Source organism: Psittacula echo (assembly GCF_963264785.1).
Source record: "Psittacula echo genome assembly, chromosome: 4".
NCBI classification, from domain to species: domain Eukaryota; kingdom Metazoa; phylum Chordata; class Aves; order Psittaciformes; family Psittacidae; genus Psittacula; species Psittacula echo.
This window is the reverse complement of record NC_137738.1, coordinates 88,773,022-88,799,094: the sequence shown is the minus strand read 5'-3', so window position 1 is coordinate 88,799,094 and position 26,073 is coordinate 88,773,022. Positions and strand designations below refer to the sequence as shown.

Below are 26,073 nucleotides of genomic sequence, written 5' to 3'. Positions count from 1 at the left end.
CAAGTAGCACATTTGTTGAGCACCTTGAGATTTGGAGAGTATCTCTGCAGAGTAATGATTGAACTCTCAGTACTTACATACCTTTAGAGAAATATAGTACAACCAGAAGACAGACAAGGTTTCTGTTTGTTCATTCGTTTTAGAATTTTTGTATATTGAGGAGAAAAGGAAGGGAAAGAATATGGAATATGGTTGTTCCATCAGATATAAAAGAGTAAATCAGATACTTTCTTGGGAAAGAAGCAATAGTCAGGCTAGGTAGCTGAAGAGGGATAGCTATAGGAAGATAAGTGGTGAGCTCATTGGATATAGAGCTGCAGTACTGTCATTTGCATGGCTTGGTGATAACAGGATGGCAAGCTAAAAGGTAAATTACTAATGAATATGAAAGAGGAGGAGGAACAGACATTGCAAAACATTTAGGAGGAGAAAGAAATCAATCCAGTAAGATAAGAAATAAACAGGAGAAAATATGAAACTAAAAGGAAAGCAACAAAAGGAAGAACAGTTTACAAGTATAAAGAGGGCAGAATCAATAAAAAATATTTGGGAGGGAAAAAAAAAAAACAAAGAAAAGAGGATTCCCAATGTATACTTGCCTATAAAGATATAAAGTCCTTAAAAAAGTAAAGAAGGAAAATGAAAGTGATTCCCTTATTAGAATCAGTGATTAACTTATGCAAATATTGTAAAAAGTAACAAAAATATTCATCTTTTTATAGAGATATTAGAAAAATCTAATTTTTTTTTCACTTTCTTTCTACACATCTTTCTTATTGACTGGTTTATTTAATGGCCATTTAGACCACAGAAATGGAGAAAGAATAATTATTCAGTTCAATAAAAGTCTATATACAATGAAAGCAACTGAGTTTTGGCACTTAATAACAAGCTGCTTGTGGTTCATAAGTAGGCTACTGAGATTTTAATTGTGTTTCAGTACATGAGTGTGAACATTAGTGCCGGGATAAAACCTGTTCTGTTATTTGGATTGAAACCTGCCATTTGAAATTTAAGGAGTGCTCATAAGGTGTAACACTACAGACTGTCCCATTCTTAGCACTGCCTTCACCACTTTATTCCTATAATGCATAATCAATTTGAGATTGCTATTTGAAACTCTGTGGAAAACTACACATGCATCTGGAAAATTACCCATACATTATAGGTATGTTATTTTCTCATATGTTTTAATACACTTCCCAAAAGTTCCCGTAGGAACAAAATGAGCTATGGAGCTCATCATGGAGAGATTAAACAAGTTACTAACAAAATGTAATCCAATCTTAGCAGATAAATGAAAGTTCTTATTTGTACTTATTGTTTTGCTACAGCAATAAAGCATCTAGATGCTACGATGACTGCAAACTTAATGTGTTACACTAAATAAAGCAATCAGTACATTTTGTATATAGTACTTTTAGTTAAATAGTCATGAAAAGTAAATGATGCAAAACACTCCAGAATGAAATGAAGAAAGAAAATCAAGTAGATGTCTGATGTATGACATAGAACAGATGGGTACATTTAAGTAACTGAAGTGGGATAAGAATCTACAACAGATGCCAGATTGGCCTGCAAGTTAAAGCGTCATACTACGAAGCACAATGGAACAATACAAAATTAAGAAAGCAAAGAGAAGTACATCTTGAGGTAGCTTTTTCGTTGTTTCCAACACAAGTGTTAGATTGCATGTTTTGAAAAGTACACATACTGAAATGAAAAAAGAGCAGTCCTTTCACGTACAGAATGGTTTACTAAAAAAACCCCCAAACAATAAAATCAAACAAAACAGACCTCCCAAAATTTGCAATACTAGAAGTTTTGATGCATTACATTAATGGTTTCCATTGTACACCAACTGCATTCAGCTATGTCCAAATTACTACTATCCAAGACACAATGGTTTAGAGATGAAAATACAGAAGAACATAGAAATCGTGACACTCAAGTGTTTTATGTTCTTTGGCTCAAGAATGAAATCTGTAAGTCCAAGCTGGGCACAGTTTGAACACCACAAAGAGCACAACTAACCAGAGGGGAATTATAAAGCCAGGTATATATTGAATTTGTGTATCATCACAGGAACTGGCTGCCTGTGCAAGATTTGGATTATGAGTCTTTTTGGTTGGGTATAATTGTTTCTCATCTTTCTTTGTTTGTTTTAACAAGGAGGCTGGGAAAAATATCACTTGCTTTTTCCCATTATAGCCTTCTTGTTCAAGTTAGGATTGAAAACACAAAACTCACTTTGGAAGACAGGTACCAGTAAGATGTCTTACTGGCTATGCAATCTTATATTGTAGTAAATCAGCAGTACTCTTCGTGCAGTAGGAACTAAACAAACTAAATAAAAGTGGAAAACTCAGGTCCTTCACTATTTTTTTTTTTTTTGTCTTACATGTCTACTTTTTTTCTTTCAGCAATATTACAACAATAAAATATACCTAACAACCCATTCTCTTCATCACCAAATAAAGACTAGAATTGTTTCTTCTGCAGTTTAGGAAACTAAAAAAAGAAAACCTTTCAAACTACAGCTGTTTGCTACAGCTGTGGCAAAAGAGTTCTCAAAGGAGAAAACTCAGTGTGAAACTTCAATATCAGTTTCCATGTACATGTTAATCAATAAAATGATAATTCTGCTTAAAAATGTATTAACATAATTTTAGTTGGAGTGTAATCCTAAAGAAGGACTGATCTCGTAGTAATCCAGTGAAATCACAGTTTGGCAATGATGAATGGAAAAGCAACGGGTTTTAAAAGCTGTGAAAAATAGATACCTGTGCAGAAAATTATATACTCTAAAATATTTTTTACAATCCACAACACAGAAATATACATAGAAAAGGAGAATAAAGAAGAATTGTTGTTTTGTTTTGTTTTGGTTTTTTTTTTTTTTTTTTTTTTTAAATATTCTAAGAGCTAAGGGAAGCTCAGGAAAAAAGTTTAACTAGAGACCATGATTTTCCACCAAAGATAGAATTGCCTTGTGCCACTCACTGCCAGAGGCACTACAGACCTAGCTGACTACCACTGGCAAACATATTAGGGTATGAAACCCCTCTTAAATGCACTATTTCAACATTTTTACTTTAAATAGGAGTAGGTTTCCTTTATCTGACACATTTTGTAAAGTTTATAGAATCTAGTGTTTTGAAGTGTTTAAACTTCAAGTAGAAATCTGATAGGAACATTTCATTAACACAGAAACAGTGGGAATATCATGAACAAACATACTGTCAATGTATCTATCTTATAAGCATTGTGAGACTTCAAGAGAGATGTTCAGAAATGCAACCATAGTTTTCAGAATACTATTATTTATAGATTTATTTTATTGAGTTTGGCAAATCTCTTGACTCGGGGTTTTTTTCAGTTTGCTTGTCTTTAAAATCAACTTAGTAGTACTAGGTATTTACGTCACAGAGGCACTACATATTAGCTAACTGAGCAGAGGTTAAAAAGTTAAGTGCTTTAAAGTGGTACTTCTGTTAAAGTAAGCTTTCTCAGTAGAAGTGGAAGTGGAAGACCAGATAAAAATCTCTGAAGCAGACCAAGAGAATTTCACTAGGAATTGCATAACTGACCTCCTGTATAAATAAAGTTAAAACAATTACCAAGGAAGGTCTCAGTTCTATCTTTACACTGCATTTGGGCCACAACAATCCCATACAGTGCTACAGGCTTGAGGAAGAATTACTGGAAAGCTGCTTGGTGGAAAAAGACCTGGGGGTGTTGATGGGTGGCCAAACACGAGCCAGCTTGCGCCCAGGCGGCCAAGAAGGCCAACAGCATCCTGGCCTATATCAGCAACAGTGCAGCCAGCAGGGCCAGAGAAGCGATCATCCCCCTGTACTGGGCACTGGTGACGCCGTACCTTGAATAGGCCTCATGCTGCGCCAGAGGAGGTTTAGATTGGATATCAGGAAAAATTTCTTCACAGAGAGGGTGATCAGGCGTTGGAACAGGCTGCCCAGGGAAGTGGTGGAATCATTGTCCCTGGAAGTGTTCAAAAACTGTGTAGATGAGGCCCTCAGTGATATGGTTTAGTGGTGGCCTTGGCAGTCCTGGGTTAATGGCTGGACTTGATGACGTTAAAGGTCTTTTCCAACCTAGCTGATTCTATGATTCTATGTTTTCTTCAAGTTTAATCGAATTTAGTCATGCTCCCTATCTGCAGGTGTAAGTTGTAAAATTATAGTCTGCAAGAATCTAACTTTTCCAGACTAATAACTAGGAGAAATTACCTTTATTGCTATATGTTATATAGTTTCAAAACATTTCAATCTTTTTTTGAAAAAATAAAAAACACAAAAAAATGATCTTACAAGAGCATGTCCATGATTTGTTTAATTCTGCAGGATGAAGGCAAGCAAACATGTTCATGGCATAGCTGCAGCATCAGTTCTGCTATGAAGAACAATGGGGAAACCCTCCATATTAGAAAAGCTCCTTAATTAGAATTAGGATCACAAAATAAACAAAAAACAGAGGGGAAAATAGGCTTCTGTGAAATTTAGTATATTACCCCCTCCAAAATGCAGTACCCATGATAATTATTTTCTTTCTAAAAAATCTCTAGTAATGGGGACCTCATAATCTCTCCCAACAATCTATTCTAGCACTTTAGTCCTCATGTCAAACATGAATTGCTCTTGCTTTAGCCAAAATTTAGGACTGTTTTTGCCCAGTCCATTGAAGATTTTAGCCTTAGACCGGAAGAGCAAAAAAAGCTTATACAGTTCATAGCTGGAGCAAAAATCCATGAACAAAATATGTAGCTTGTGTGGCATCATTCCTTGCTTCTTTTCATGTTTTACTCTGAGCACAAAGTTATCATTTCAGAATACTTCTTTCATATGTTTCCCTCTTTCAACCTGTCCACAGAGGCCGTGGAAAACCTCTGGTCAGTATTTGGAAACATAGTGCACAAAATCAAATGCAGTACTCCTGCCAAGGCCTTACAGCAAAAGGAACACTTCAGATGTCTTGCAGCAACTCATGTATAGCTTGTGATGCTTGCCTCTTTCTCAACGGCCACAGAAGAGGCATAGTTGTTATGGCATGCAGGTAAATAGCCAGCTTTGGCCTGACATTTAACTGACAAGGTAACTATGTGAGAGACTGCTGGACATTGCATACAAAGCAAAGGGAGAAGTTAGCTGGCTATCTCAAGTCTGCAGCTATACCAGTAAAACAGTAAGGGGATAAGCTAGCAGATGAAATATATGAAAAGGAATTGAAAATGGGTGAAAAATGTCAAAAGACAATGAAACAGGCGTGCTGACTTACAGAAAGTGGTGGCAATATCACAGATTAAAGCTGAAATAATCAAAGCAGCGTGTAAAAATCAGAAAACACACTGGCCAATGGTGAAGGAATAAAATGTGTGTGGGTTCCTTATTTGGGAGGGGGAAAAAAGGAGAAAAAAGGAATATAAGGTAAACCATATGAACGGGTTTTTTTGGGGGACTCTGTTGATCAGCTCTGTACCTGATTATCACAGACTGATGCAATAATAAACCATAATAATAAATTGTAACAATGACTATTGGTTTTCAATCTGTACCTGACGGGTTTCTGTAGACAGTGCCATCTGGGATGGCTTCTATAAGTGCTAGCAAGGCAATGGAGGATGGACCAAACCTTCCTAAAAGAACTTACATTCCAGATACTTTTCAAGTATTTTCCAGTGACAACTTCTCCAGTTGTTTCTCATAGACTCTCACATACTCCTGATTATTCTTACACATGTACTGTACTCAAATTGGCTTCCACCCTGTTTTTCAGACTCATTCTTCAACATGTAAAGATCATTCTTATTTGTAATGCTGTATTTTAAACCATTTTCAGATAATATTTGCAAAGTTAGTAGATTTACTTTTGCTAATGCACCAGAAAGGAAGTATTCAAGTGAACTGGATCCAGGAGAGACCTTTTCAGGAGCTCTAGTCAATATGTCAGTTTCGAAAATGAATCATTTATACCTATTATTGGTTTATCCAACAAAGTCTGCACAACTAAATCTATATAATACTTGTTTAAAATATTGTAATGTCAAGAAATGTCATAAATCTTACTGGAATCAAGATACACTGCAGCAACCGCCTGTCATGCATCCACAAGATGTGTTGTACTATCACAGGAGGAAATTAGATTGGTTGTCACTATTTATTCTTCACAAATCCTTCACGGCAGTCATTCATTTGTTATCTTGCAGCTGCATACAAACATTTTGTTTATGTATTTGAAATTTCCTCCTTGCCCTGGTTTAGCAGTAGCAGCCATTTTTTCTGCTTCTTAGTAGCTGGTGCGGCACTGTGTTTTTGACTTTCAGCCTGGGGATAGTACTGATATAACCGATGTTTTCAGTTGTTGGTCAGAATGTTTACTCTGATCAAGGACTTTGTGAGTCTCATGCTCTGGCAGGGAGGGGAGAAGCCGGGACAAAGCAGGGACAGGACACCTGATCCAAACTAGCCAAAGAGGTATTCCATACCACAGCATGTCATGCCCAGGAGGTAACAGAGAGTTGCCCAGAAGGGCTGGTTCACTGCTGGGTGGGGGCGAGGTATCGGTTGGTGAGGTGGTGTATTCTCTTCCCTTGTTATTTCCTTTATCATTATTATTATTGGTGATAGCAGTAGTGATTTGTGTTATACCTTAGTTATTAAACTGTTCTTATCTCAACCCGTGGGAGTTGCATTCTTTCGATTCTCCTCCCCATCCCTCCAGCAGTGGGGGGAAGAAAGGGTTGGGGGGGGAAGTAGACTGTGTGGTTCTAATTTACGGCCTGAGCTTAAACCACTACACTCCTAGAGGTAGAAGTCAAATTGACTTACTCTAATTCTCCAATTTCTCTTTCTTTTTTCATTAACAGCCATGATATGTCACCTGGCAGACACAAATTCCCTGAACTGTCTTAATAATAGTTATGAGATTACTTTCACCAGTTTTTCAAATATCACCAGGTATTAAAAGCATACATACCACTAAAACTTCCCTTTGTAAGGCAATCTGAGATTTTGAGATTTTATTTGGTTTTACTAGTATTATTTGCAAAAACTATGTTCTTTTTAGTGAAGCCTGACCTCTGATATGCTGAGTAGAAGACAAACCTTTTTCTTTGTCTTTTTGTTGTTAATGCACTAAATTTTTTGTTCCCCACCTATCCCATGCTGGTTGCATTTTAATCTGTGCCCTGGCCTTCCTGGTATTATGACATGCTATGCTTTTACAACCCTTGTCTCTAGATTTCACTTTCTGTATGATTTCCTCTGGAGGTCAATGAAGAGGTCATTACAAATAATTAAAACAAACAAGTAAAGAGATTCTAGGAAGTAGTGAAAAACTGGTTTACAGCATCACAAGAAAAAATATACATAGTCTTAATTAAAATCTAGTCTATATTTTCCATTTCTACTGAGAAGAAACTTTTTTTTTTTTTTTTTTAAGCAGAAGACAGGAAATGATCATATTAGTTACAAAAAACCACCCAGGAAACAAAATAAAAACCCTTGCAAGTAGTTTTTCTGTACAGACAATTGCCTAATTTACTGCTTTATAAAATATACTGAGCAATCCTGCAGTGTGTCTTTTTTTGAAAATTGAGTCCCCAGTCTGGCTGCCTACTGATAGCATGGAATCAAGTGCCTTCAAGTCTCTAGAGAACTACAATAAATTATATCAAGCAGAATTAGAAGTTATAATATTTGGAGAATGGTGGCTGTAAACATCTTCTACACTCAATAAAATAATGTAGAAACTGGCTGAACCCTCTCCTGTCCTTATGGAGCAAGAATCATAGAATCATAGAATAGTTAGGGTTGGAAAGAATCTGAAGATCATCTAGTTCCAACCCCCCTGCCATGGGAAGGGACACCTCACACTAAACCATGTCAACCAAGGCCTCATCCAACCTGGCCTTGAACACCGCCAAGGATGGAGCATTCACAACCTCCCTGGGCAACCCATTCCAGTGCCTCACCACCCTCTCAGTAAAGAACTTCTTCCTTAGATCCAATTTAAACTTCCCCTGTTCAAGTTTGAACCCGTTACCCCTTGTCCTGTCACTACAGTCCCTGATGAAGAGTCCCTCTCCGGCATCCTTGTAGGCCCCCTTCAGATACTGAAAGGCTGCTATGAGGTCTCCACGCAGCCTTCTCTTCTCCAGGCTGAACAGCCTCAACTTTCTCAGCCTGTCTCCATATGGGAGGTGCTCCAGTCCCCTGATCATCCTCGTGGCCCTCCTCTGGACTTGTTCCAACAGTTCCATGTCCTTTTTATGTTGAGGACACCAGAACTGCACACAATACTCCAAGTGAGGTCTCACGAGAGCAGAGTAGAGGGGCAGGATCACCTCCTTCGACCTGCTGGTCACGCTTCTCTTGATGCAGCCCAGGATAGGGTTGGCTTTCTGGGCTGCGAGCGCACACTGAAGCCGGCTCATGTTCATTTTTTCATCGACCAACACCCCCAAGTCCTTCTCTGCAGGGCTGCTCTGAATCTCTTCTCTGCCCAATCTATAGCTGTGCCTGGGATTGCTCTGACCCAGGTGTCGGACCTTGCACTTGGCATGGTTAAACTTCATAAGGCTGGCATCAGCCCACCTCACAAGTGTGTCGAGGTCCCTCTGGATGGCATCCCTTCCCTCCGGTGTATCAACCGAACCACACAGAAATGCCCTAAAAAGTATGAATAAAAGAATATGCCCTAAAAGTATTCAGTGCATAGATGCTGTGTGCTTTGTCATCTACACAGGTTATATACGCACTTGAAGCCAGAGCTTCAGCAGTGGTACTTATTTAAATACCTTCAAAATATGTGTAATCCCTTCACAGTCGTAGTCCTTGACATGGACTAACTAGCATGGCATGCCCTGGGATAGCTAGAACTCCCCAAACAATTCTCAAGGACAGTCTGGGATTTAAGCATTACTGGGAATCATTTCTCTTTAGGACTCAAAGGTAATGGAGAAAACTCACCACAGGCAACACAATAATGAAATTCTAAGGACCAGTTTAATTCTTCAGGAAAGCTCATACTCAAAAGCAACGATAAATGTGCGTCTATTACCAAGTTTACTTCAAGGCAGCTCTTCAAGTAACCTTCAATCTCTTAAGTTTATCCTTCCTCTAAATTTTAAATCAATTGCATCAACAAGAGCTGTTCAGGTTTGTACAAACATTATGTAAGTGACTTTAGAAGGCTCCATTAATCTAGGGCAGATCACGGCCTCTTCTATTTTCAGTTATCATTGCCAAGTTTTATTTTATTCCGTTGTGATAAATGTATATGATTCACATTTTATTTGCTTTTAAAGTAAATTTTCAGAGGACATTTTAAAGTCTGATTTTTTCACATTTGCTCCTTTAACGCTTTTATGTTTGCTGGTTTTATTTACTTATCTGCCCAAATTAATCATAAATTTTTTTTTTTTTTCACTTTTTGGCAGAGAACAATGTTTTGTGTTGTCAGTCCCACCTTAAATTTTCAACTCCTGCAATTAAGGTCCTAATTGTATCTTCCTTTCTTTCCATATTTCAAATGGAAAAAGTGGGGTAGATTTGTACTGCCTAACCTTAGGCACCTACTTTAGATGATACCTTACTCTTCTTTGGACCTCAGTATAGTCAAGACAGAAAAAGTTCCCATAAAGGATCTTTAAAGTGTTGATATGAACTCTCTGAAATAGAATAATTGTCTCCACTGACTATCCAGGCAGTTTATGGAGACTAGCCTGTTTATTTAGGAAATCAAATTAGGTAGTTAGTGACAGATTGTATGACTGTCCCCAACATTTTTTAAAAATGAGTAAAAATATGTCATCCTTTTTTAAATTAAACCCATTATGTGTGCCCAAACTGATATGAATAAACTCTGAACAGTTACTGAAGTAGTTGTAGTAGAGAGTTGCAAAATATCCAGATTCAATACCTTTCCTCCTGGCATTCATAATCACACATTTTCCATATCACTTTAATTAATAATTAAAAGTCATGGCAAAAAGAGTAAATAAATGCTCACTTCTCATATAGAACAGGCATTTATTTTGATTTTGTGTGTAACTTGATTATTTAGTATACACAAAACTAAAGTCTGTAGAGGATTTTGAGGTCTATTTTTTTTAAAAAAAAGTACTGACCCAAATATAAGAAAACAGTTTCATGTGTTATGAAAATGCCAATGGTTAAATATTTTTAATAACTTCTATAAGAGTTTATAAATGTCCAAGTACATTCTACAAATAAGATGATGAAATTGTGACATACAAAAAAATATACAAGCTGTGAAACTAATAAGTATTTATTTGATCGATCCCAATAGGAGAATTTTTTTACTCAGTTTGACCTGTATAATAAAATTCCCTAATAAATTTCTGCAGTAAAACACTGTAAAAGACACTTTGCTTGATTTTCACTTTATTAATCTACAAACCCAGCATTTTTGAAAGCAGAAGGGATGAGGTTCTTTGTTTCTGAGTAAGGATTCAATGCCAGATTGATGCAATGAAAGAACATGTAAGTGAAACTCAGTTTTATAATACAAGCTTCAAAGTACTTCCCACAATTACAGAATTAGCCTGGAAAATGCTACTACGGTATTTTACAAAAGTAAATTAAAAAATCACTTTGCAATGCTATAAGAAGTAAGAACATCCTCCAGCACAGTAAATTCATCTGGGTCTTCACAATATTTGGCTAGTTGGAGCAGAAGAAATATCTTGTTACGCTGCTGAGCTTCAAAAGTCCCAGACAGTCATGACAAATGCAATCTGCACAGTATGACACATGTACAAGGCTGGATTTTTAACACACTCCTTGGGTATGTGTGCACTATATGTGCTATAAATACAGAGTTAAATTGTCAGACTCACTGCTGCAAAATTGAATGCAAACATACACTACGCTTTCCAAGACCTGGTTGTGAGTTCCATTGTCCCCCTCTCATTTATTTCATGGCCCCACCTAATCCATTTTTATAGGTCTAAAGAGGAAAATTCTACTCATTACTGTGGATTACTAAGAATCTAATGAATTATAGAATCATAGGATAGTTAGGGTTGGAAAGGACCTTAAGATCATCTAGTTCCAACCCCCCTGCCATGGGCAGGGACACCCCACACTAAACCATGCCATCCAAGGCTTCGTCCAACCTGGCCTTGAACACCACCAGGGATGGAGCATTCACAACTTCCCTGGGCAACCCATTCCAGTGCCTCACCACCCTCACGGTAAAGAATTTCTTCCTTATATCCAATCTAAACTTCCCCTGTTTAAGTTTTACCCGTTACCCCTTGTTCTGTCACTACAGTCCCTGAGGAATAGTCCATCCCCAGCATCCTTGTAGGCCCCAAAATTAAGCAGGTCATTTCAGAACCTCAAACCATAGAAAATTTGGGTTTAGAATTTTAAAACTGTCCTGGGTTCAGCAGCAGCAGTCAGTTTTTCTCCTTCTTAGTAGCTGGTGCAGTGCTGTGGTTTTGACTTTTGGCCTGGGAATAATACTGATAAAGCCGATGTTTTCAGTTGCTGGTCAGAATGTTTACCCTGACCAAGGACTTTGTGAGTCTCATGCTCTGCCAAGGAGGAGGAGAAGCCGGGAGGAAGCAGGGACAGGACACCTGACCCAAACTAGCCAAAGAGGTATTCCATACCACAGCACGTCATGCCGGGGGATGCAACTGGGAGCTACCTGGAAGGGCACATCCTCTTTTCTGTCGGGCTCTTTTCCAGCGGGCGGTATCGTATTCTCTTCCCTTGTTATTTCTCTTATCATTATTATTATTGGTGGCAGTAGTAGTGATTTGTGTTATACCTTAGTTACTGGACTGTTTTTATCTCAACCCGTGGGAGTTACATTCTTTCAATTCTCCTCCCCATCCCTCTGGGGGGGTGGGGGGGGAAGTAGACTGTGTGGTTCTAATTTACGGCCTGGGCTTAAACCACGACAAAAACTTATTAAATGTACATATGTAAGCGCTACAAATTTTGCAACTTAATGCAATGTCAAGAATGCAAAAAAACCCCCAAAGAATAACATAATGAAAGTCTTACCTGGTCTGAGGGAGAACAGCATTTATTTGCCATTTTCATCTATGAAAGAGAGATGAAAGAATACACAGAGATTTTAATATGCTGGAGAATTTCTATGATGCAATTAGCATTGACTTAGATACTGAATACTGTATTAATATTGTAAGTGATACTTATAAGAAATTAAATCATTCAGTGCTTATATACTAGATTTTTACTATTACACTAAATTTACAAAACCAAGGACACAAAAGATACTAAGCCTTTTATCAGTTTTCATTAAATCCTTCACAAAGATTTGCATTTATAAATTCAACTTTGTCATTCTGAGTGAAACTATTATACTGAACTGTAGACACCTCACTTATTTAGGTCTTATAAAAGATATGGTATCAGCAAATTACAGTTGTATGATGCTATTATATATATAAAATATATATATAAATCTTATAGGTGTATATATATGAAGTATATAAAATATAGACACACGTACACACTTGTAGCTAATAGATGGCAACAACAAGTCATTATTCAATACAGAGTGAATTATCTATGACCATAAACAAAATGACCATAGGACAAAATGCAAGTGGAGGATTACAGGACAAGAGTAGGAGCCTTGATTGTATAAACACAGGATGATACACAGTTTCATGGCTGTAGCACTCATTCCTAACCTATTATGGGCCATTAGGGCTTCTCCTCGCCCGTACTCCCTTTTGCAGCCTGCTGGAAACGAATTGTGCGTCAAACAGTGCAGGGTGCTGGTGGGTCACACAACTGGGAGCGACTCAGGCTCTGGGGATGACGTGGCCAGACCTGCTGTGAGCCTGGGCATCTGCCAGGCCTGGCTGTCACTTTGAGTATAGTGCTGGGGAAGATTGCCAGCCCCTTGAAGGGGCCCTGCCAGGGGAATAACAGGGACTACAACAGCAGAACAAAAAACTGCAGGCACTGACACCTGCACCATAATAGGAATGATGATGAGGATGGAGCTGACATGCAGCTGCTAAGCAGAGCAGAGGGGAACCTAGCAAGGTTCCTTGCAGCTTTTGCACACGGCTCTGCCTACAGCAGCCTGACCCCAGCCTGCATGGCTGCAGCCTGCCAGAGGTGGCCTGGAGCACTCTGGGAGGATGAAGAGGTGGCACAGCTTGGGGCCCCGACAGTAACAAACTAGCGGGAACTCAAGAACCCCATTCTGTAACCTGGATAAACCAAATTGGTGATCAGACCTTAGGCTTCATCCTGAGCAGTTGTGCACGACATGATGAAAAGGCACCCAGCATACTTTGAGATTAGTAGGAATGCTGTCACACCCTGCCCATATTCAGCTCCAACCTTTATCCATGGTTCAGACACAAATACACACACAAAGTATACAGAACCCATGTTAAACATACAGAAAATATTATTTCCTTGCAGGAGCCAAAGACATGCTGAATAAGAAGATTACTATAGCATAAACCAGTGCAAATAAACAGGACTAGCTGGGATCCTGTCTCTTTTTACCCTTCTTTTTGGTTCAGTCAAAATACTTAAGCTCCCTGTACGACAGGAAGAATTTTTGTCATGCTACTTTTTATTTTATTGTGTTCAGATGTGCCTGGAAAAATGTGTGTGAGACTGGCTATGCAGGTTTTCTGCAGAATGAGGGTCGAGTATTGTGAAGAGCATCCTCACAGCCAGTACCACTTCCCAATAGTAAGGGCAATAGGGAAGAATGCTCTGGACTCTACAGCTATTCACTCAGCTCATCCCCTATCCAAAGCAGGGACAGCTGCAGCCCTGATGTAACTGTGGGGAGAGGAAAGATCTCCTGCATCACATTACATCCCTACGTCACGTAAGACAGAGAAGTATGCACTCTCCACTTCACCTGGCACCACATGCTCTCTACATGCCTCCACAGCTGGTGCAGAGAGACAGGAATACAAATGGGATACACTACACCTTGCTGGCAGCGCATGAGCTTTCAGCACTGCAGTACAGCAATGGGAGTTGGAGACAGCATGGGAACTACTAAAACCAAAAACCTGGATCTGAAAAAAGACTGCAGGAAACTTGGAAAAGGAACTATTAAGCACCTGTAATTCTTATAATCTGTTCTAAATGCATACATATGGGTCAAGAGCAGGATGGGTATTAAATGATGCAGAACCATATATTATTTTCCTGGCTATAAGAATATCCTATGCAACTGCTTTTTTCTTGGCTGAATTTAAGTAATGTGATTCCTACCCTTATTGACTTCCCTTTGCAACCTCAGCGGTTTGAACTGTGGTACTTTCAAATGGAAATTTTTGTGTTTAAAAACAACAAAAAAAGCAGCAGCAAAGAAACATTATCATGTGTTTTCACCCTGGGAATAGAATTGTTTTCATAATCACAGAAGCAGTTAAATTTGTATACTGCTTCCTACACGCAAGGATTTTGTTTCCATCTGCATGTACCCCAAATTCTGCTGTGTAAAGAAAGCAAGTTCTTCTCAATCCTTTCTTTCTTTATACGCATGTTCAAAACTCATATTTCATAGGTTTCTCCCTATTCATACAGAAATGTCACTGCACTGCTATACGGAGTATCACTTAAATACACGTAAATATAAATGAAGGCATAAAACAAAAGGTTTATAAATTGTGATGTATAAAATTAAAAAAAGATGTCAAAGGCATAAATATGATCTGGATTAATAATCCAGTTTTGAAGCAAAATTTTAAGTTTCTAGCATGCTCCAATGAAACTGCTGGAAAAACTCATAAAAATCATAAATAATGTTCAAAGTGGAAAACCTGCATCTTAACTTGATCTCCTACCTGCTTATGAGCTACTCATCTATGTATTTATTTATTTTTATTTTAAATTTTATTTTAAATAGCACCATTAAAAGATACTGGGAAAAAAACCAAACAACTTTGAGAAATATAAGAAATGTCTTTATAATGTAAATGAACTGGCAGCATTACTTTTAGGTGCTTCTACTGATTATGACTGCATTAATGTTCAGTGTTATGTTTCAAAGAAAACAATTATGATCCATGAGAAAAGCTGCATATACTTAATAGCTGACTATCTGAATGGTGTGAAACAGAGAGAGAAATATAAATTATTCTAAAGAACTTTCCCCTAAAGAAACATCTCCAGCACAGCATTGCTACTTCAGCCTACAAACAAACTTCTAGTTGAACAAATTAAGAACAGGAGCAGTGAGAAATGCATACAGATCAATTTGTTTCCTGTCTTTCTTGTTTTATCTTGGCAGCTTCATTGCCAGTTTCTCTTCCCCCTCTCCCCTCAGTTTCTTCAGCTCTACCTCCTTCCGCGAGAAGAGAGGTGTATGAAGAAATAAATGTGAGTGCTGATTCATCTCTATTTATTTCTGCCAAAGGTAAATGTGAAGAGCTTTGAGTGCATTGAGAAGTTTGGGGATTGAATCACAAAGGAAGATGGTAGGGAAGTTTCACGCCGGTAGAAAAGCATGTGAAAAACAAGAATACGAATAGAGGAACAAATATTTTGTGGTAAGGGTCCTTAGGAAAAAAAAGTGATCCATACTGCTTTTAAAGCTGATTATTACTTGGAGATTTTCCAAACTAAATGTACAATGCATATATCAGTAAGCAGATACCCTTACATCTTTCTCTATGTTACAGTACTCCCTGTGCTCCTCTGTGTTCTAAGAACTAACTCTCTCCAGGTGAGTTCCAGTATTTTCATTTCTCATCTACCAAGTAACACTTTCTAGATATGCTAACATCCTAGGGTAGCTTCCTTATGCAGGGATGCCTTCTCACATCTTCACTATTGAAAGATGACTCCTCCTTTACACTTGGTCCCCAGAGAGCTTGTCTTTACGTAGAAGTTAGATGTTTCAGTACTTCAAAAGAGTAGTCTGACATTAGCAGAAGTGTCACATTGCGCCAGAGCTATTTTTGCACTGTCTACATTAGGACTGTCTTGGCATCAGCAGGAAGTCTGACAAAGAGCTGCCACTTGCTAAACAAGACTGTAGCATGGTAAAATAAAATATATTAGGGTAAAGTGATACATGAAAGACAGGGTGCACTGTAAGAAAACAATCTGTATCAGGAGCTCTTTAAGAATTAAAATTCTAAAAGAAATTATTCAAAATAGTATGCAAACCATGCAAAAAAAAAAAAAAAGCATGTGTGTAAGAGTAGCATGAGTAGGCACAGATGAAATACGAATGGACAAGATGCAGGAAGAATTGCTAAAGTCAAGAAACAAATATCAGCACAAACAAAATCTAAAAACGTGGATGTTTAAAGTGAACAATTGCAAGTATTGCTTACACAGTAATAGGTCAGGTAAAAATGATGACATTTTTTCTGCCAGCAGTATCAGCAAGAAGTTCCATTGTGACCACATATCTAGTAATTCATTTATACATAGAGATGATGGCATAGGACAAGATAGGAAATTAACAGTTTAAATATTTGGAGAAGCTATCAAACTTAGAGTCAGCAAGGACTCATGAAAATAACCCTGAAGTAGATAAGGGATTATCTGAAATCATCTCTAAACCAGTAGTGATTATCTTCAGTTGCTCCTGGAAAATGAGGGAGATACACTACAGAAGTGGAGAAGTGCAGAAAAACGAAAAAACTCTGAGGATTACAGATCCATTTCCTAACGTCAATTTCAGAAGTATGATAAGAAAAGAATCATTTTGTGAAATGGTAGTATTAAGGTAATAAAAGTAATTCAAAATGGATTTTCAAGAAACCTTAACCAGAGGCCCTGCTCAAAGCACTGTGGATTTCAAACTGTACGTGTCCTCTAACTGCCAAGAGGCAGGAAGCACTCTCCAGCACCTTTTGCTGTACACTTCAGTTGCACTCCAGCCTCAAGCTCCTGGTCTTAAAAAATGGTATGCAATGAAATGGATTCTCACTGACTACTGCATCTCCTGTTCTGATGATCAGTAATTAAAATACACAGGCTGCACACCTGACAAAACCTGTAAAGCTCTAAGTACAAGCAAAACATTCACTTGCTTCTATCAGAAGACTCTATCAGAACATATCATGTTCTGTATAGTTTACTTTCTTCATCACCAAGAACACAAAGCATGTGAATTTATTACCCTAGCTGTTGTTTCTTAGACACTTTCCCAGAACACCAGGTGGACTACTTTATTTATAGAGTTCACTATTGCAATAGATAATGGAGAAGACCAATGCAAGTACTCAGTATGTAATAAAATATTGCTGCAGACTGGGCACAACACAGTCACTATGTCAGACACTATGTCAGAACATATGCTACTGCATATAGTGAATTTGAAAAAAACAGATTAGAACTCTGAGTAATAAAAACTGCTTGCATTTATAGCCACTTTTTATTGACTTATTCACCTATATCTTTGGAGTGGCTTTTTTTGAGTAGATTTCTTTAAAAAGCAAAAGAATTTGGCTTAGTAACTATGAACTGGAATCACTCTAAAAATATTACCATACACTTCTTTTTGCTGTTCACATGTAAGGAATTATGAAATTCCATGAATAATTTATATTCCTTTCTTAGTAACGTAAATGAAGTAATGTAAAATCAAATAGTAATAACCTGGAAATTATAAAAATCACTAAAGACAGAATACAGAATATCTATAAAGAAGGCGTCATAAGCAAAAATGATCAGTTTTGTCAAAGACATTGCTTAATCAATTGAATACTTACAAAGGATTAACCTAATAAATGAACTATTACAATTCTATGAAATGTGATTCCAAATAACTTTTGAAGACCAGAAAAATAAATTCAATTTATAATCTGTTTCTACCAAAGATTTATGTTGAAATCCAGTACAAATTCTACACAATAGAATTTGAAGATCTAAGGAAAAATTAACCTGAGTTCAAAGTATAAATTAAAGATAAGTTACTAAACCATAATTTATAAAAGAATTTACAGCCTGAACACATTGAAAGAAAAAATGATTAAGAACCTGCACAGGCAATTCTTCCAGGAACAGCTGTGCTCATATTTTTACCGTCAATTTCTACCATTCAAATAGATGGAAATATATTTTCAATATTTTACATTCTCAAGAATCAGTTTAACTTCATGTTTCATTTCAGAATCTTCAATAGTTTTCATTTGTTTTTTCTTGGAATAGTAATGTGCTGGCCAACTAATAATTTTATGTTTCTCCAGGGTTTGTTTAATACTTCCGCTTGCATTAGCAAACACTACTTATGAATTTACAGGAATAACTTAAGCAGTTAAGCAGTGTAAGCACCTTTGTACTTCTACGAAGAAAGATGGAATAAGACAGCCTTAAGTAAATCAACTCCTAGTCAACTTATAGAGGTAAAAGTATTGTCTCCCAATAAACCTCTGTAAGTCTTGGTTCACTAGCTACAGGATTTCCACGTGCCTACTTCAAAATCAACAAAATTAATTTCAAGCACATTTTAATTAAAAAAATGTAAAAATTAAGTATTTGGTCACATCTAAAGATCTGTGAAATGACGAGAAAAGATAAATATTTTGCATTAAAAAAACCCTTAAAATAATAAATGAAATCTGATTTTCTACCACTCTCTTTTCTATAATAACACTGCAAGTCTTGAAAATGTCATGATACTTTTGCTTGACCAGACAATCTCTCCCTGCTCTTTCCTTTTCCTTTTCCTCCACATACACGTGTTTTATATATTGCAACTTAAATGTGAATTATTTTCTACCTTTGGAAAATTAGAAATATCTTACAATAGCACAGACAAGAAAATATGCAGGAAGTAACATACATTTTGAAGTGTCAAATCACTGATGTTAGTTGACATTGCTCTCAGCCAGTCAGCACTCTCCTGGGCTGTATAAAACTGAAGTATCCCAGTACTAACTCCATCGAGTGCCAGGACTTCAAATGCATTAGATCTGCAGTAAGAAGAAATATATCTGTAAAGGAAGATACGTCTGTTTTCTGAAACTGCCCAATATTTCTCAGTGTTCAAGTGATTTTTATACCTTTTGACAAGTTTTGAGTCTTAGCTTTACAAATCAAAAGAAAGGCAACAAAAAGAAGAATAATAATAGGCAGTACCAGGAGCAACACATACAGTAAGTACTTTCTATGAATCAGCATATATGTGCTGATCATGTACTCCCCTTGAGTGTACATATTATGCTCATAATTACTGAACTTATGATAGTGTATTCAGGAAGTATGCATTAGATCTTTTTGAACAAACAGAATTTTTTTTTAAATCAAAACGATTATTATCTTCATTGCATTTTAGTTTCACTTACTAATAATGTATTAAGTTGCAAAGACTGACTTCCCTAGCTTTAATTTCTTGAATTCCTACACTTTTCTACATAACATTTTAAGCAATGCTTCTTTTAAGCTCTTTTATGACACAGAAATTTGAAAAATGTACTTAGAAGTTTCTTTAAATAACTTTTGAATGTAGGGCCTTTTCTCAAAACAGCACTGACATGCTAATGTGCAATTGCCATTTAACGTGGTGTCCTGGGTTCAGCAGCAGCAGTCAGTTTTTCTTCTTCTTAGTAGCTGGTGCAGCACTGTGGTTTTGACTTTCGGCATGGTAAAAATATTGATAAAGCTGATGTTTTCAGTTACTGGTCAGAATGTTTACCCTGACCAAGGACTTTGTGAGTCTCATGCTCTGCCAGGGAGGAGGAGAAGCCGGGAGGAAGCAGGGACAGGACACCTGACCCAAAACTAACCAAAGAGGTATTCCATATCACAGCACGTCATGCCGAGGATGTAGAACTGAGAGTTCCCGGAAGGGCTGGATCACGGCGGGGTGGGGGCGAGGTACCGGTTGGTGAGCAGTTGTATTCTCTTCCTTGTTATTTCCTTTATCATTATTACTATTAGTGGTAGCAGTAGTGATTTGTGTTATACCTTAGTTATTAAACTGTTCTTATCTCAACCCGTGGGAGTTGCATTCTTTTGATTCTCCTCCCTGTCCCTCCAGAAGTGGGGGGAAGAAAGGGTTGGGAGGGGAAGCAGACTGTGTGGTTCTAATTTATGGCCTGGGCTTAAACCACGACATGTGGTTTTTATTCATCTTTTAAGTGTTTATAGCAACTTTATTCTGCAAATGCCAATGCTTTCCTTATTATCTGCAGTAAGCCAGGCACAATGTATCTAACTCTGAAATCCCATATTTAGATGTTGATGTGATATGCATGATGATTTTTTTTTTAACAGGAACAACAAAAGTTGAAGTAGCTGTATGGAAGCCTAAATTTAAAATGTGATATACAATAGTTTCAGCAACTAAACTTTGGCAACCTACATAGGTTATTTAAGTGCTCATGAATGCCATGAGAATTGAATTTTAGTCATACACTTTTGTGAAAGACAATTATAATTTTCTGAATGATTGTACAAATATTTGTTTTGTATATAAATATGGAGAATATCACTGCTACCTTCTACATTCAAAATTTAGGTATTTATACCTAAATGCTATATTGCTTTCTTTTTCGTACTAGAAGGAAGCATAATACTGAATGAAGAAAACTGCTCTATGAAGCTGCTGGGTTTTTCTGGGATTCTCTGATCTAAGGTAAAGTCTTCTACTGCTTAATTTATGATACGTCAATATAAACATTCAAAATGACGCATAGAGGTTAACAGGCAGTTGTTCATTCACGTATTACTGAAAAAGTTAGTAATCTAACATTTGTCGCTTGTAGGGAATTTGATGGTGAACCTGAATACTGAACCCTATATACTTGATAAAAAGGTCATGTAAAATACTTATCACACACAATATTAACAAGACAAAGTATTCTAATAGATATGCTTAAGTATTAAAAGAATCATAAAGAGGTACACTTGCTGTTCCCAAATCAACATTCTTGGCCTGAACTTTTTAAATGTATACCACAGATTCCTTTGTTTTCTTTTCACAACTGAATTATCAGGGTAACTACTAAAACCTGACGGCAATGGCACAATTCTGTGTCACTTTCATTTCAGTAAATCTGTTTCACCTCTTCAGAAAGAAAGAAAAGGTCAAAACAAATCCTTTTATTGTCTGCAAGTAAACCGAGTTAAATAATCACCTCTCAAGCACACGGTTCCTTTTACCTAAGGCTCTGACAAAGATCTTGACAGTGCTGTAATGGATTGACTTACAGTATGATCTTTTCAGCATCTCACTGAGACAGTGAAGATCTGTCATCCCCTATGCATTGACACACAGTGGAGAATGGAAACAGACTTAATTTGGTGTTGTGAAGAGAAGCCATTCAAAATACCTAACTTGGACATCAAATTCAAGTATCAAAGCTAAAATGTAGAGCCCTTACATGGACAGAGAAGACAATCCAGAGCACTTAACAGAGCCAAGAAATGTTCTCCACTGAATCTGCAGGGTGCCTAGATACTAACTCAGCTTCACTTCATAAAGGCATGCAGTGTGAATGCTTTATCCAAGTGGCACAAAGTTACACAAAAGGCTGATGAGAGATCACAGAAGGGAACTCACCAGCTAGCAACTAATGCAACCAACACAGGAAACCACGATTAAAAAGTAAGTTTCATTATAAAAATTGACCAATCTTTTATCATTTGAAGCATGCTTCTGGCAATGGTGAATATTGCACTAAAACCCCTGTTGTCCTTTACCTTAAAATATAGTGATCAGTTGTAAAAAACAATTAAGAAGTTTCAAACAAACACATCTAGGATCTGAACTCTTCGCTGACAGGATATTTGCATAGAATCTAATCAGGTGTGAGGGATCCTGCAAGTCCTCTAGACCAGCCTCCTCACTAACTGGTTTAAAATACACATCTCTTTTCCACTGGAGATGAAACTGGACACACTATTTTATATGCAGGTATTTCAGATGTGGCCTCAGGAATACAAAGTAGAGGAGAATAATCACTTCCCTTGCCCTGCTGACTACAGTGTAGCTAATGCATCCCCACGTGTAGGTCTTCACCACTGAAAGTGCATACAGCGGACTCATGCTCAACATGGTGTCCTCCAAGATCCCCAAGCTTTTCCTGCAGTTATTTTAACTTTGGTTTATTTTGAATTAAACTTGGAGTAATGATGTAAGATAACTGAAGCAACATAGACGTTATGCTTCTACAGGTATTTTCTTAACTGACGTCGCAGTAGAAGCAGCTGTATTCCATTAGGTTTGTAAGAACTTGTGCAGAAGTGATAGTGGGAGGCAGAGCAGTTTTAGCGTTCATGAGACCTCTTACACTGTTCCCTTTGAAGCTACAAATAGCTACACTGGCACACTGAGGAAAAAGAAAAGGTTAATATCACCAGTTGAAAGAGAAGAGAGTAGAATGCAGGTGTGAGGTATTTCACTTTGCTGCAGACAGAAAACATCTGAGGAATTCCAGTCTTAGCATGCGTTATTTGTATGGAACAGGCAGAAGAGTTTTGCAGGGAAACAGGAACAACCTGAATGACTGAAAGCTATATGCAGTATCAGTGTATCACTGCTGTCTCTTGAGTGCAGAATGTGCAGTAGGACCAGTGATGAGCTGGAGAATGAAGTGTATATATATTATTAATTTTCTTTTTATAATTCCAGCACAATTATGAGTTGACAATAATTCAAGTGAGATGGATTTCACTCCACTCGAGCATATAAAGTGCTGTTGCCTAAGTATATGGATGACAGGCAGCAGACACACGTTGGAATATGGCAAATTTATATTCAACATCAGATTTTCATTTTGTTTTTTCCCCAGGAGGTGACCAAATGACTGGCATAGCTTGCCCAGCACACTTGTAGAATCTCCATCCTGGGAAGTGTTCAGAAATTGACAAGAGATGGCCCTGAGCAATTTGCTTTCATGAGACATGCTTTGAGCAAGAAGCTGGACTAGCTGACTTCCAGGATCCCTTCCAGCCTGAATTATTTGATTATTTTATAGTGAGTCATGCTAAACTCAGGAACTATTTTGTTTTATCATAAGCAAGAGCATAAGACTGCTGAACTGGATAATTCTCTGGAGATGCTTATTTCCTTCCATTTACTCCAAAGTGAGTCCAGGGGTTTAGCACATTGAGAGGTTAATGACTATTAGATGTCTACAGTCAGGGGAGATGAATCTCATCCATTAAACTCCAATCCCACAAGAATTTTGTGAATGGTCCCAAGCATTTAGGTAGAATGTAATTTTGCCTTCAGTTATTGACATGCAGATGTCTTTTTAGATTCAGAGTATAAAAGTCACCTGTTAATTCTACTCAGGAACTGTAATAAAATACTAGTAAATATAAATTAGCAAATTAAATAAGATTAGTTTTACCATCTTATTGAATGAATTGGCAAATAATTATTATCAAGGTTAAAAACTCTTCAGCTATATTTTTAAAAAGTCTTAATGCAAGCATTTAAAATTTATTTTAATCACTAGGATACTAAACACGCATGTTCTTTTCTATTTGCTCCTTAAGCACAATAGAAGTATGTGGAAGAGGTTACCATTTTAAAAAACAAATCACTCAACTGTATTTTACAGTAACCCTTGTAAAAACTTGATTTATTTCAATGATGTGTTCAGAGCTGATTTGATATGTCAATGGCTTCAGTCTCCAATATAATACATAAGTGTCTCATTAGGTTTTTATGTACTTGAAATGGCTAACAAGACCTATATCTGGATAATAATTATTTGACTGCCTGCCACTGTAATGCCAGTTTAGATTCAGGTTCAATTTCAAGATTTATAAGTCTTTTGGCATGAAGAATGTCTATAGCTCATGACAATAGATCTCTGTCGGTACTACAGAGAGATCATCAGTGTCATTATGTTCTATGCAAAAGATTACTTCTTCAAGATGTTCAGTTCTCCACACGATCTAAATATTGAATTTATACTGCCTACGAAATTCAGATACGTTTGTTAGGGAAAAAGAGATGGCCATGTGTTTAGCTTACACTTAGTAATGTAGAGGGTTTCTCTGAAATCTAATCTTTAATTTTTGACACACTTTCAGGCTGCAAGTACACTGTATGCAAAAGTATGTCCAATTTCTGGCCAAAACATTTTACACCACTTCTTAAGTAAGGAACAGGAACTAACGCAGTCCCAGTCTCTAAGAATCAATATTTGATTCTAATCTTTTATTATGTGCGACATAGCTCCTCTTTAGCTTGTTTTTCCTGCTTACACCTTGATTTATCTCTAATTTAGTAGTTTATTCTAGCTAAGGGTAAGTGGCTAGAATTGAGTAGAGATCTGCACAATGCCTTGTCACTCTTGGGGTAACTTTCTACTTACAGTCTGTTGAGCAGATCATACTCTGTAGCCTGCATTCACCTGATCCCTTGCAATTGATTTCCAGAATGTCTTGCTGCTTGAGCAGCATTGTGACAAACACACTGGAAACATCTATTTTCATTATGCTGTTAAAGAAAAACACACATAGCAGTCTTCAGGCAGTCCTTAAAACCTGTACATAGCAAAACTACTTTAAAAAATCCGCTGCCTTCATGGCTTATTCTTTTCACATATCACCCGAACAATGTAGTAAGAAATTAAATTGTTCTGTGCATTAGATTCCTGAAGACATAATAAAATGCTTGCTGATCCAAAGATCAACAAATTCAGAACAAACATTACAGAATAGGCTCTCATACAGGCAGATGCCAAGCTAGTCTTAGTACTTTGTAACTATAGTCAAAAAATCAATAGGCATGGTAGAAATCTCAAAATATACCAAATATATCAATACTATTACATGAAATATATAAATTTTGTTCCATGGCTATCAGGTCTAAAAGCTATTGAAAATGAGTGTCACTTTCCAACTCCATGCAAAATGAAAAAAAAAAAGTTAGAATTCCTTAAGTGTCAAAGGAAACCCCAGTTGCTGAATCCTAAAATACTATAGCTAAAAATAAGAATGGCAAGAGACAGTACAAAACCTTTTGAGAAAAAAGACAATTTCCAATATAAAATTTTGTTTTAATTTGAATAATCAGAATTACACATAGATCCTATATGGGGCTTTAGTAGAGTTTGTATAATGGTTTTAATGCTTCTTACTTCTGAAAACACTTCTGCTACTTCCAAACTATTTATTTCTCCTTTATAAGTTTGCAAAGCAGTGTTTTTTTCAAAGTTATTCTCTGCCTAACTAAGTACCCAGTCTTTGCCTTCCATTGCTGCCATCTACCAATGGGCTTCACTAGCTTGCATAAAAACCTATTTCATAGGTTTGTTATTTTTTTTTTTTTGTAGTAACAATCGTTAATGTCATCCCCCACACTTTGTACTATTATGTTGCATCCCATTTCCAACAGTACCACTCTTTCATGACATATTGTGCTTCTCTCCTGCACTGATGTTGCTGATTCTGTCACCAGTAATTCTAATTAGTGTATGTTTTCTGCATCATCAGTCAAATAGCCCTTAAGGCACACTATTAATAATATCCCTCCAAATCTATACTTTCCTTTTCATCTTACCTTTCATCAGGCATTAATCTTTGCCACTGTTGCCACCATAATAGTTTGATTGCAAGAGCTTTCAGGTACATACTTGTCCTTATCCTCATGTTCAACATAATTGTTATTGAAAACTGTGAGCAAATACTCATTCAGGTTTTGAAAACTCAGAGAGATTTTGTTTAATTCCTATACCTTTCTCAATATGCTTTATTCCATTTCTTACTTTCCAATTTATTTATTTAATTAAAGGCATTTTGTTAACTTATTGAAATGTTAAAATGGAAAACAGAATCTTTCAGAAAGATTTTCTTAATAAACCAGTGTAACAATTAACCCTCCCCTCCCCCACCAAAAAATAAATAAATTAACAAATCACACAATATTCTGTAGTAATTGAAATGGCCAGAATACCATGAGATAGACAATAACACCTACATCTAATTAAGCTGTTTTGTAATTGGGATCATAGCTACGCAGGCTAATAGCTACTGGGCCTGAATTACTTTCACTCCAGTCACTTCTTCAATTTAATTTCCATCTTCTAAATAAGCATTTCTTTTTTTCAGTCTCTAAACTACAAATGTTTAAGAGGTTATAGCT

At 36.9% G+C, this 26,073-nt stretch overlaps 1 protein-coding gene across 1 annotated transcript in view; it reads right to left on the bottom strand.

Annotated features, from left to right (window-relative positions):
* The window catches only part of SNTG2 (syntrophin gamma 2), a gene marked incomplete at both ends in the record, with an annotated part of 282,638 nt that overhangs the window by 45,456 nt on the left and 211,109 nt on the right, over positions 1-26,073 (bottom strand). The window contains 2 exons of the mRNA XM_080614918.1: positions 12,060-12,098; positions 18,811-18,940. Of these exons, the coding sequence (XP_080471044.1) occupies positions 12,060-12,098; positions 18,811-18,940 (169 nt within the window). The remainder of the gene's footprint in view (positions 1-12,059; positions 12,099-18,810; positions 18,941-26,073) is intronic.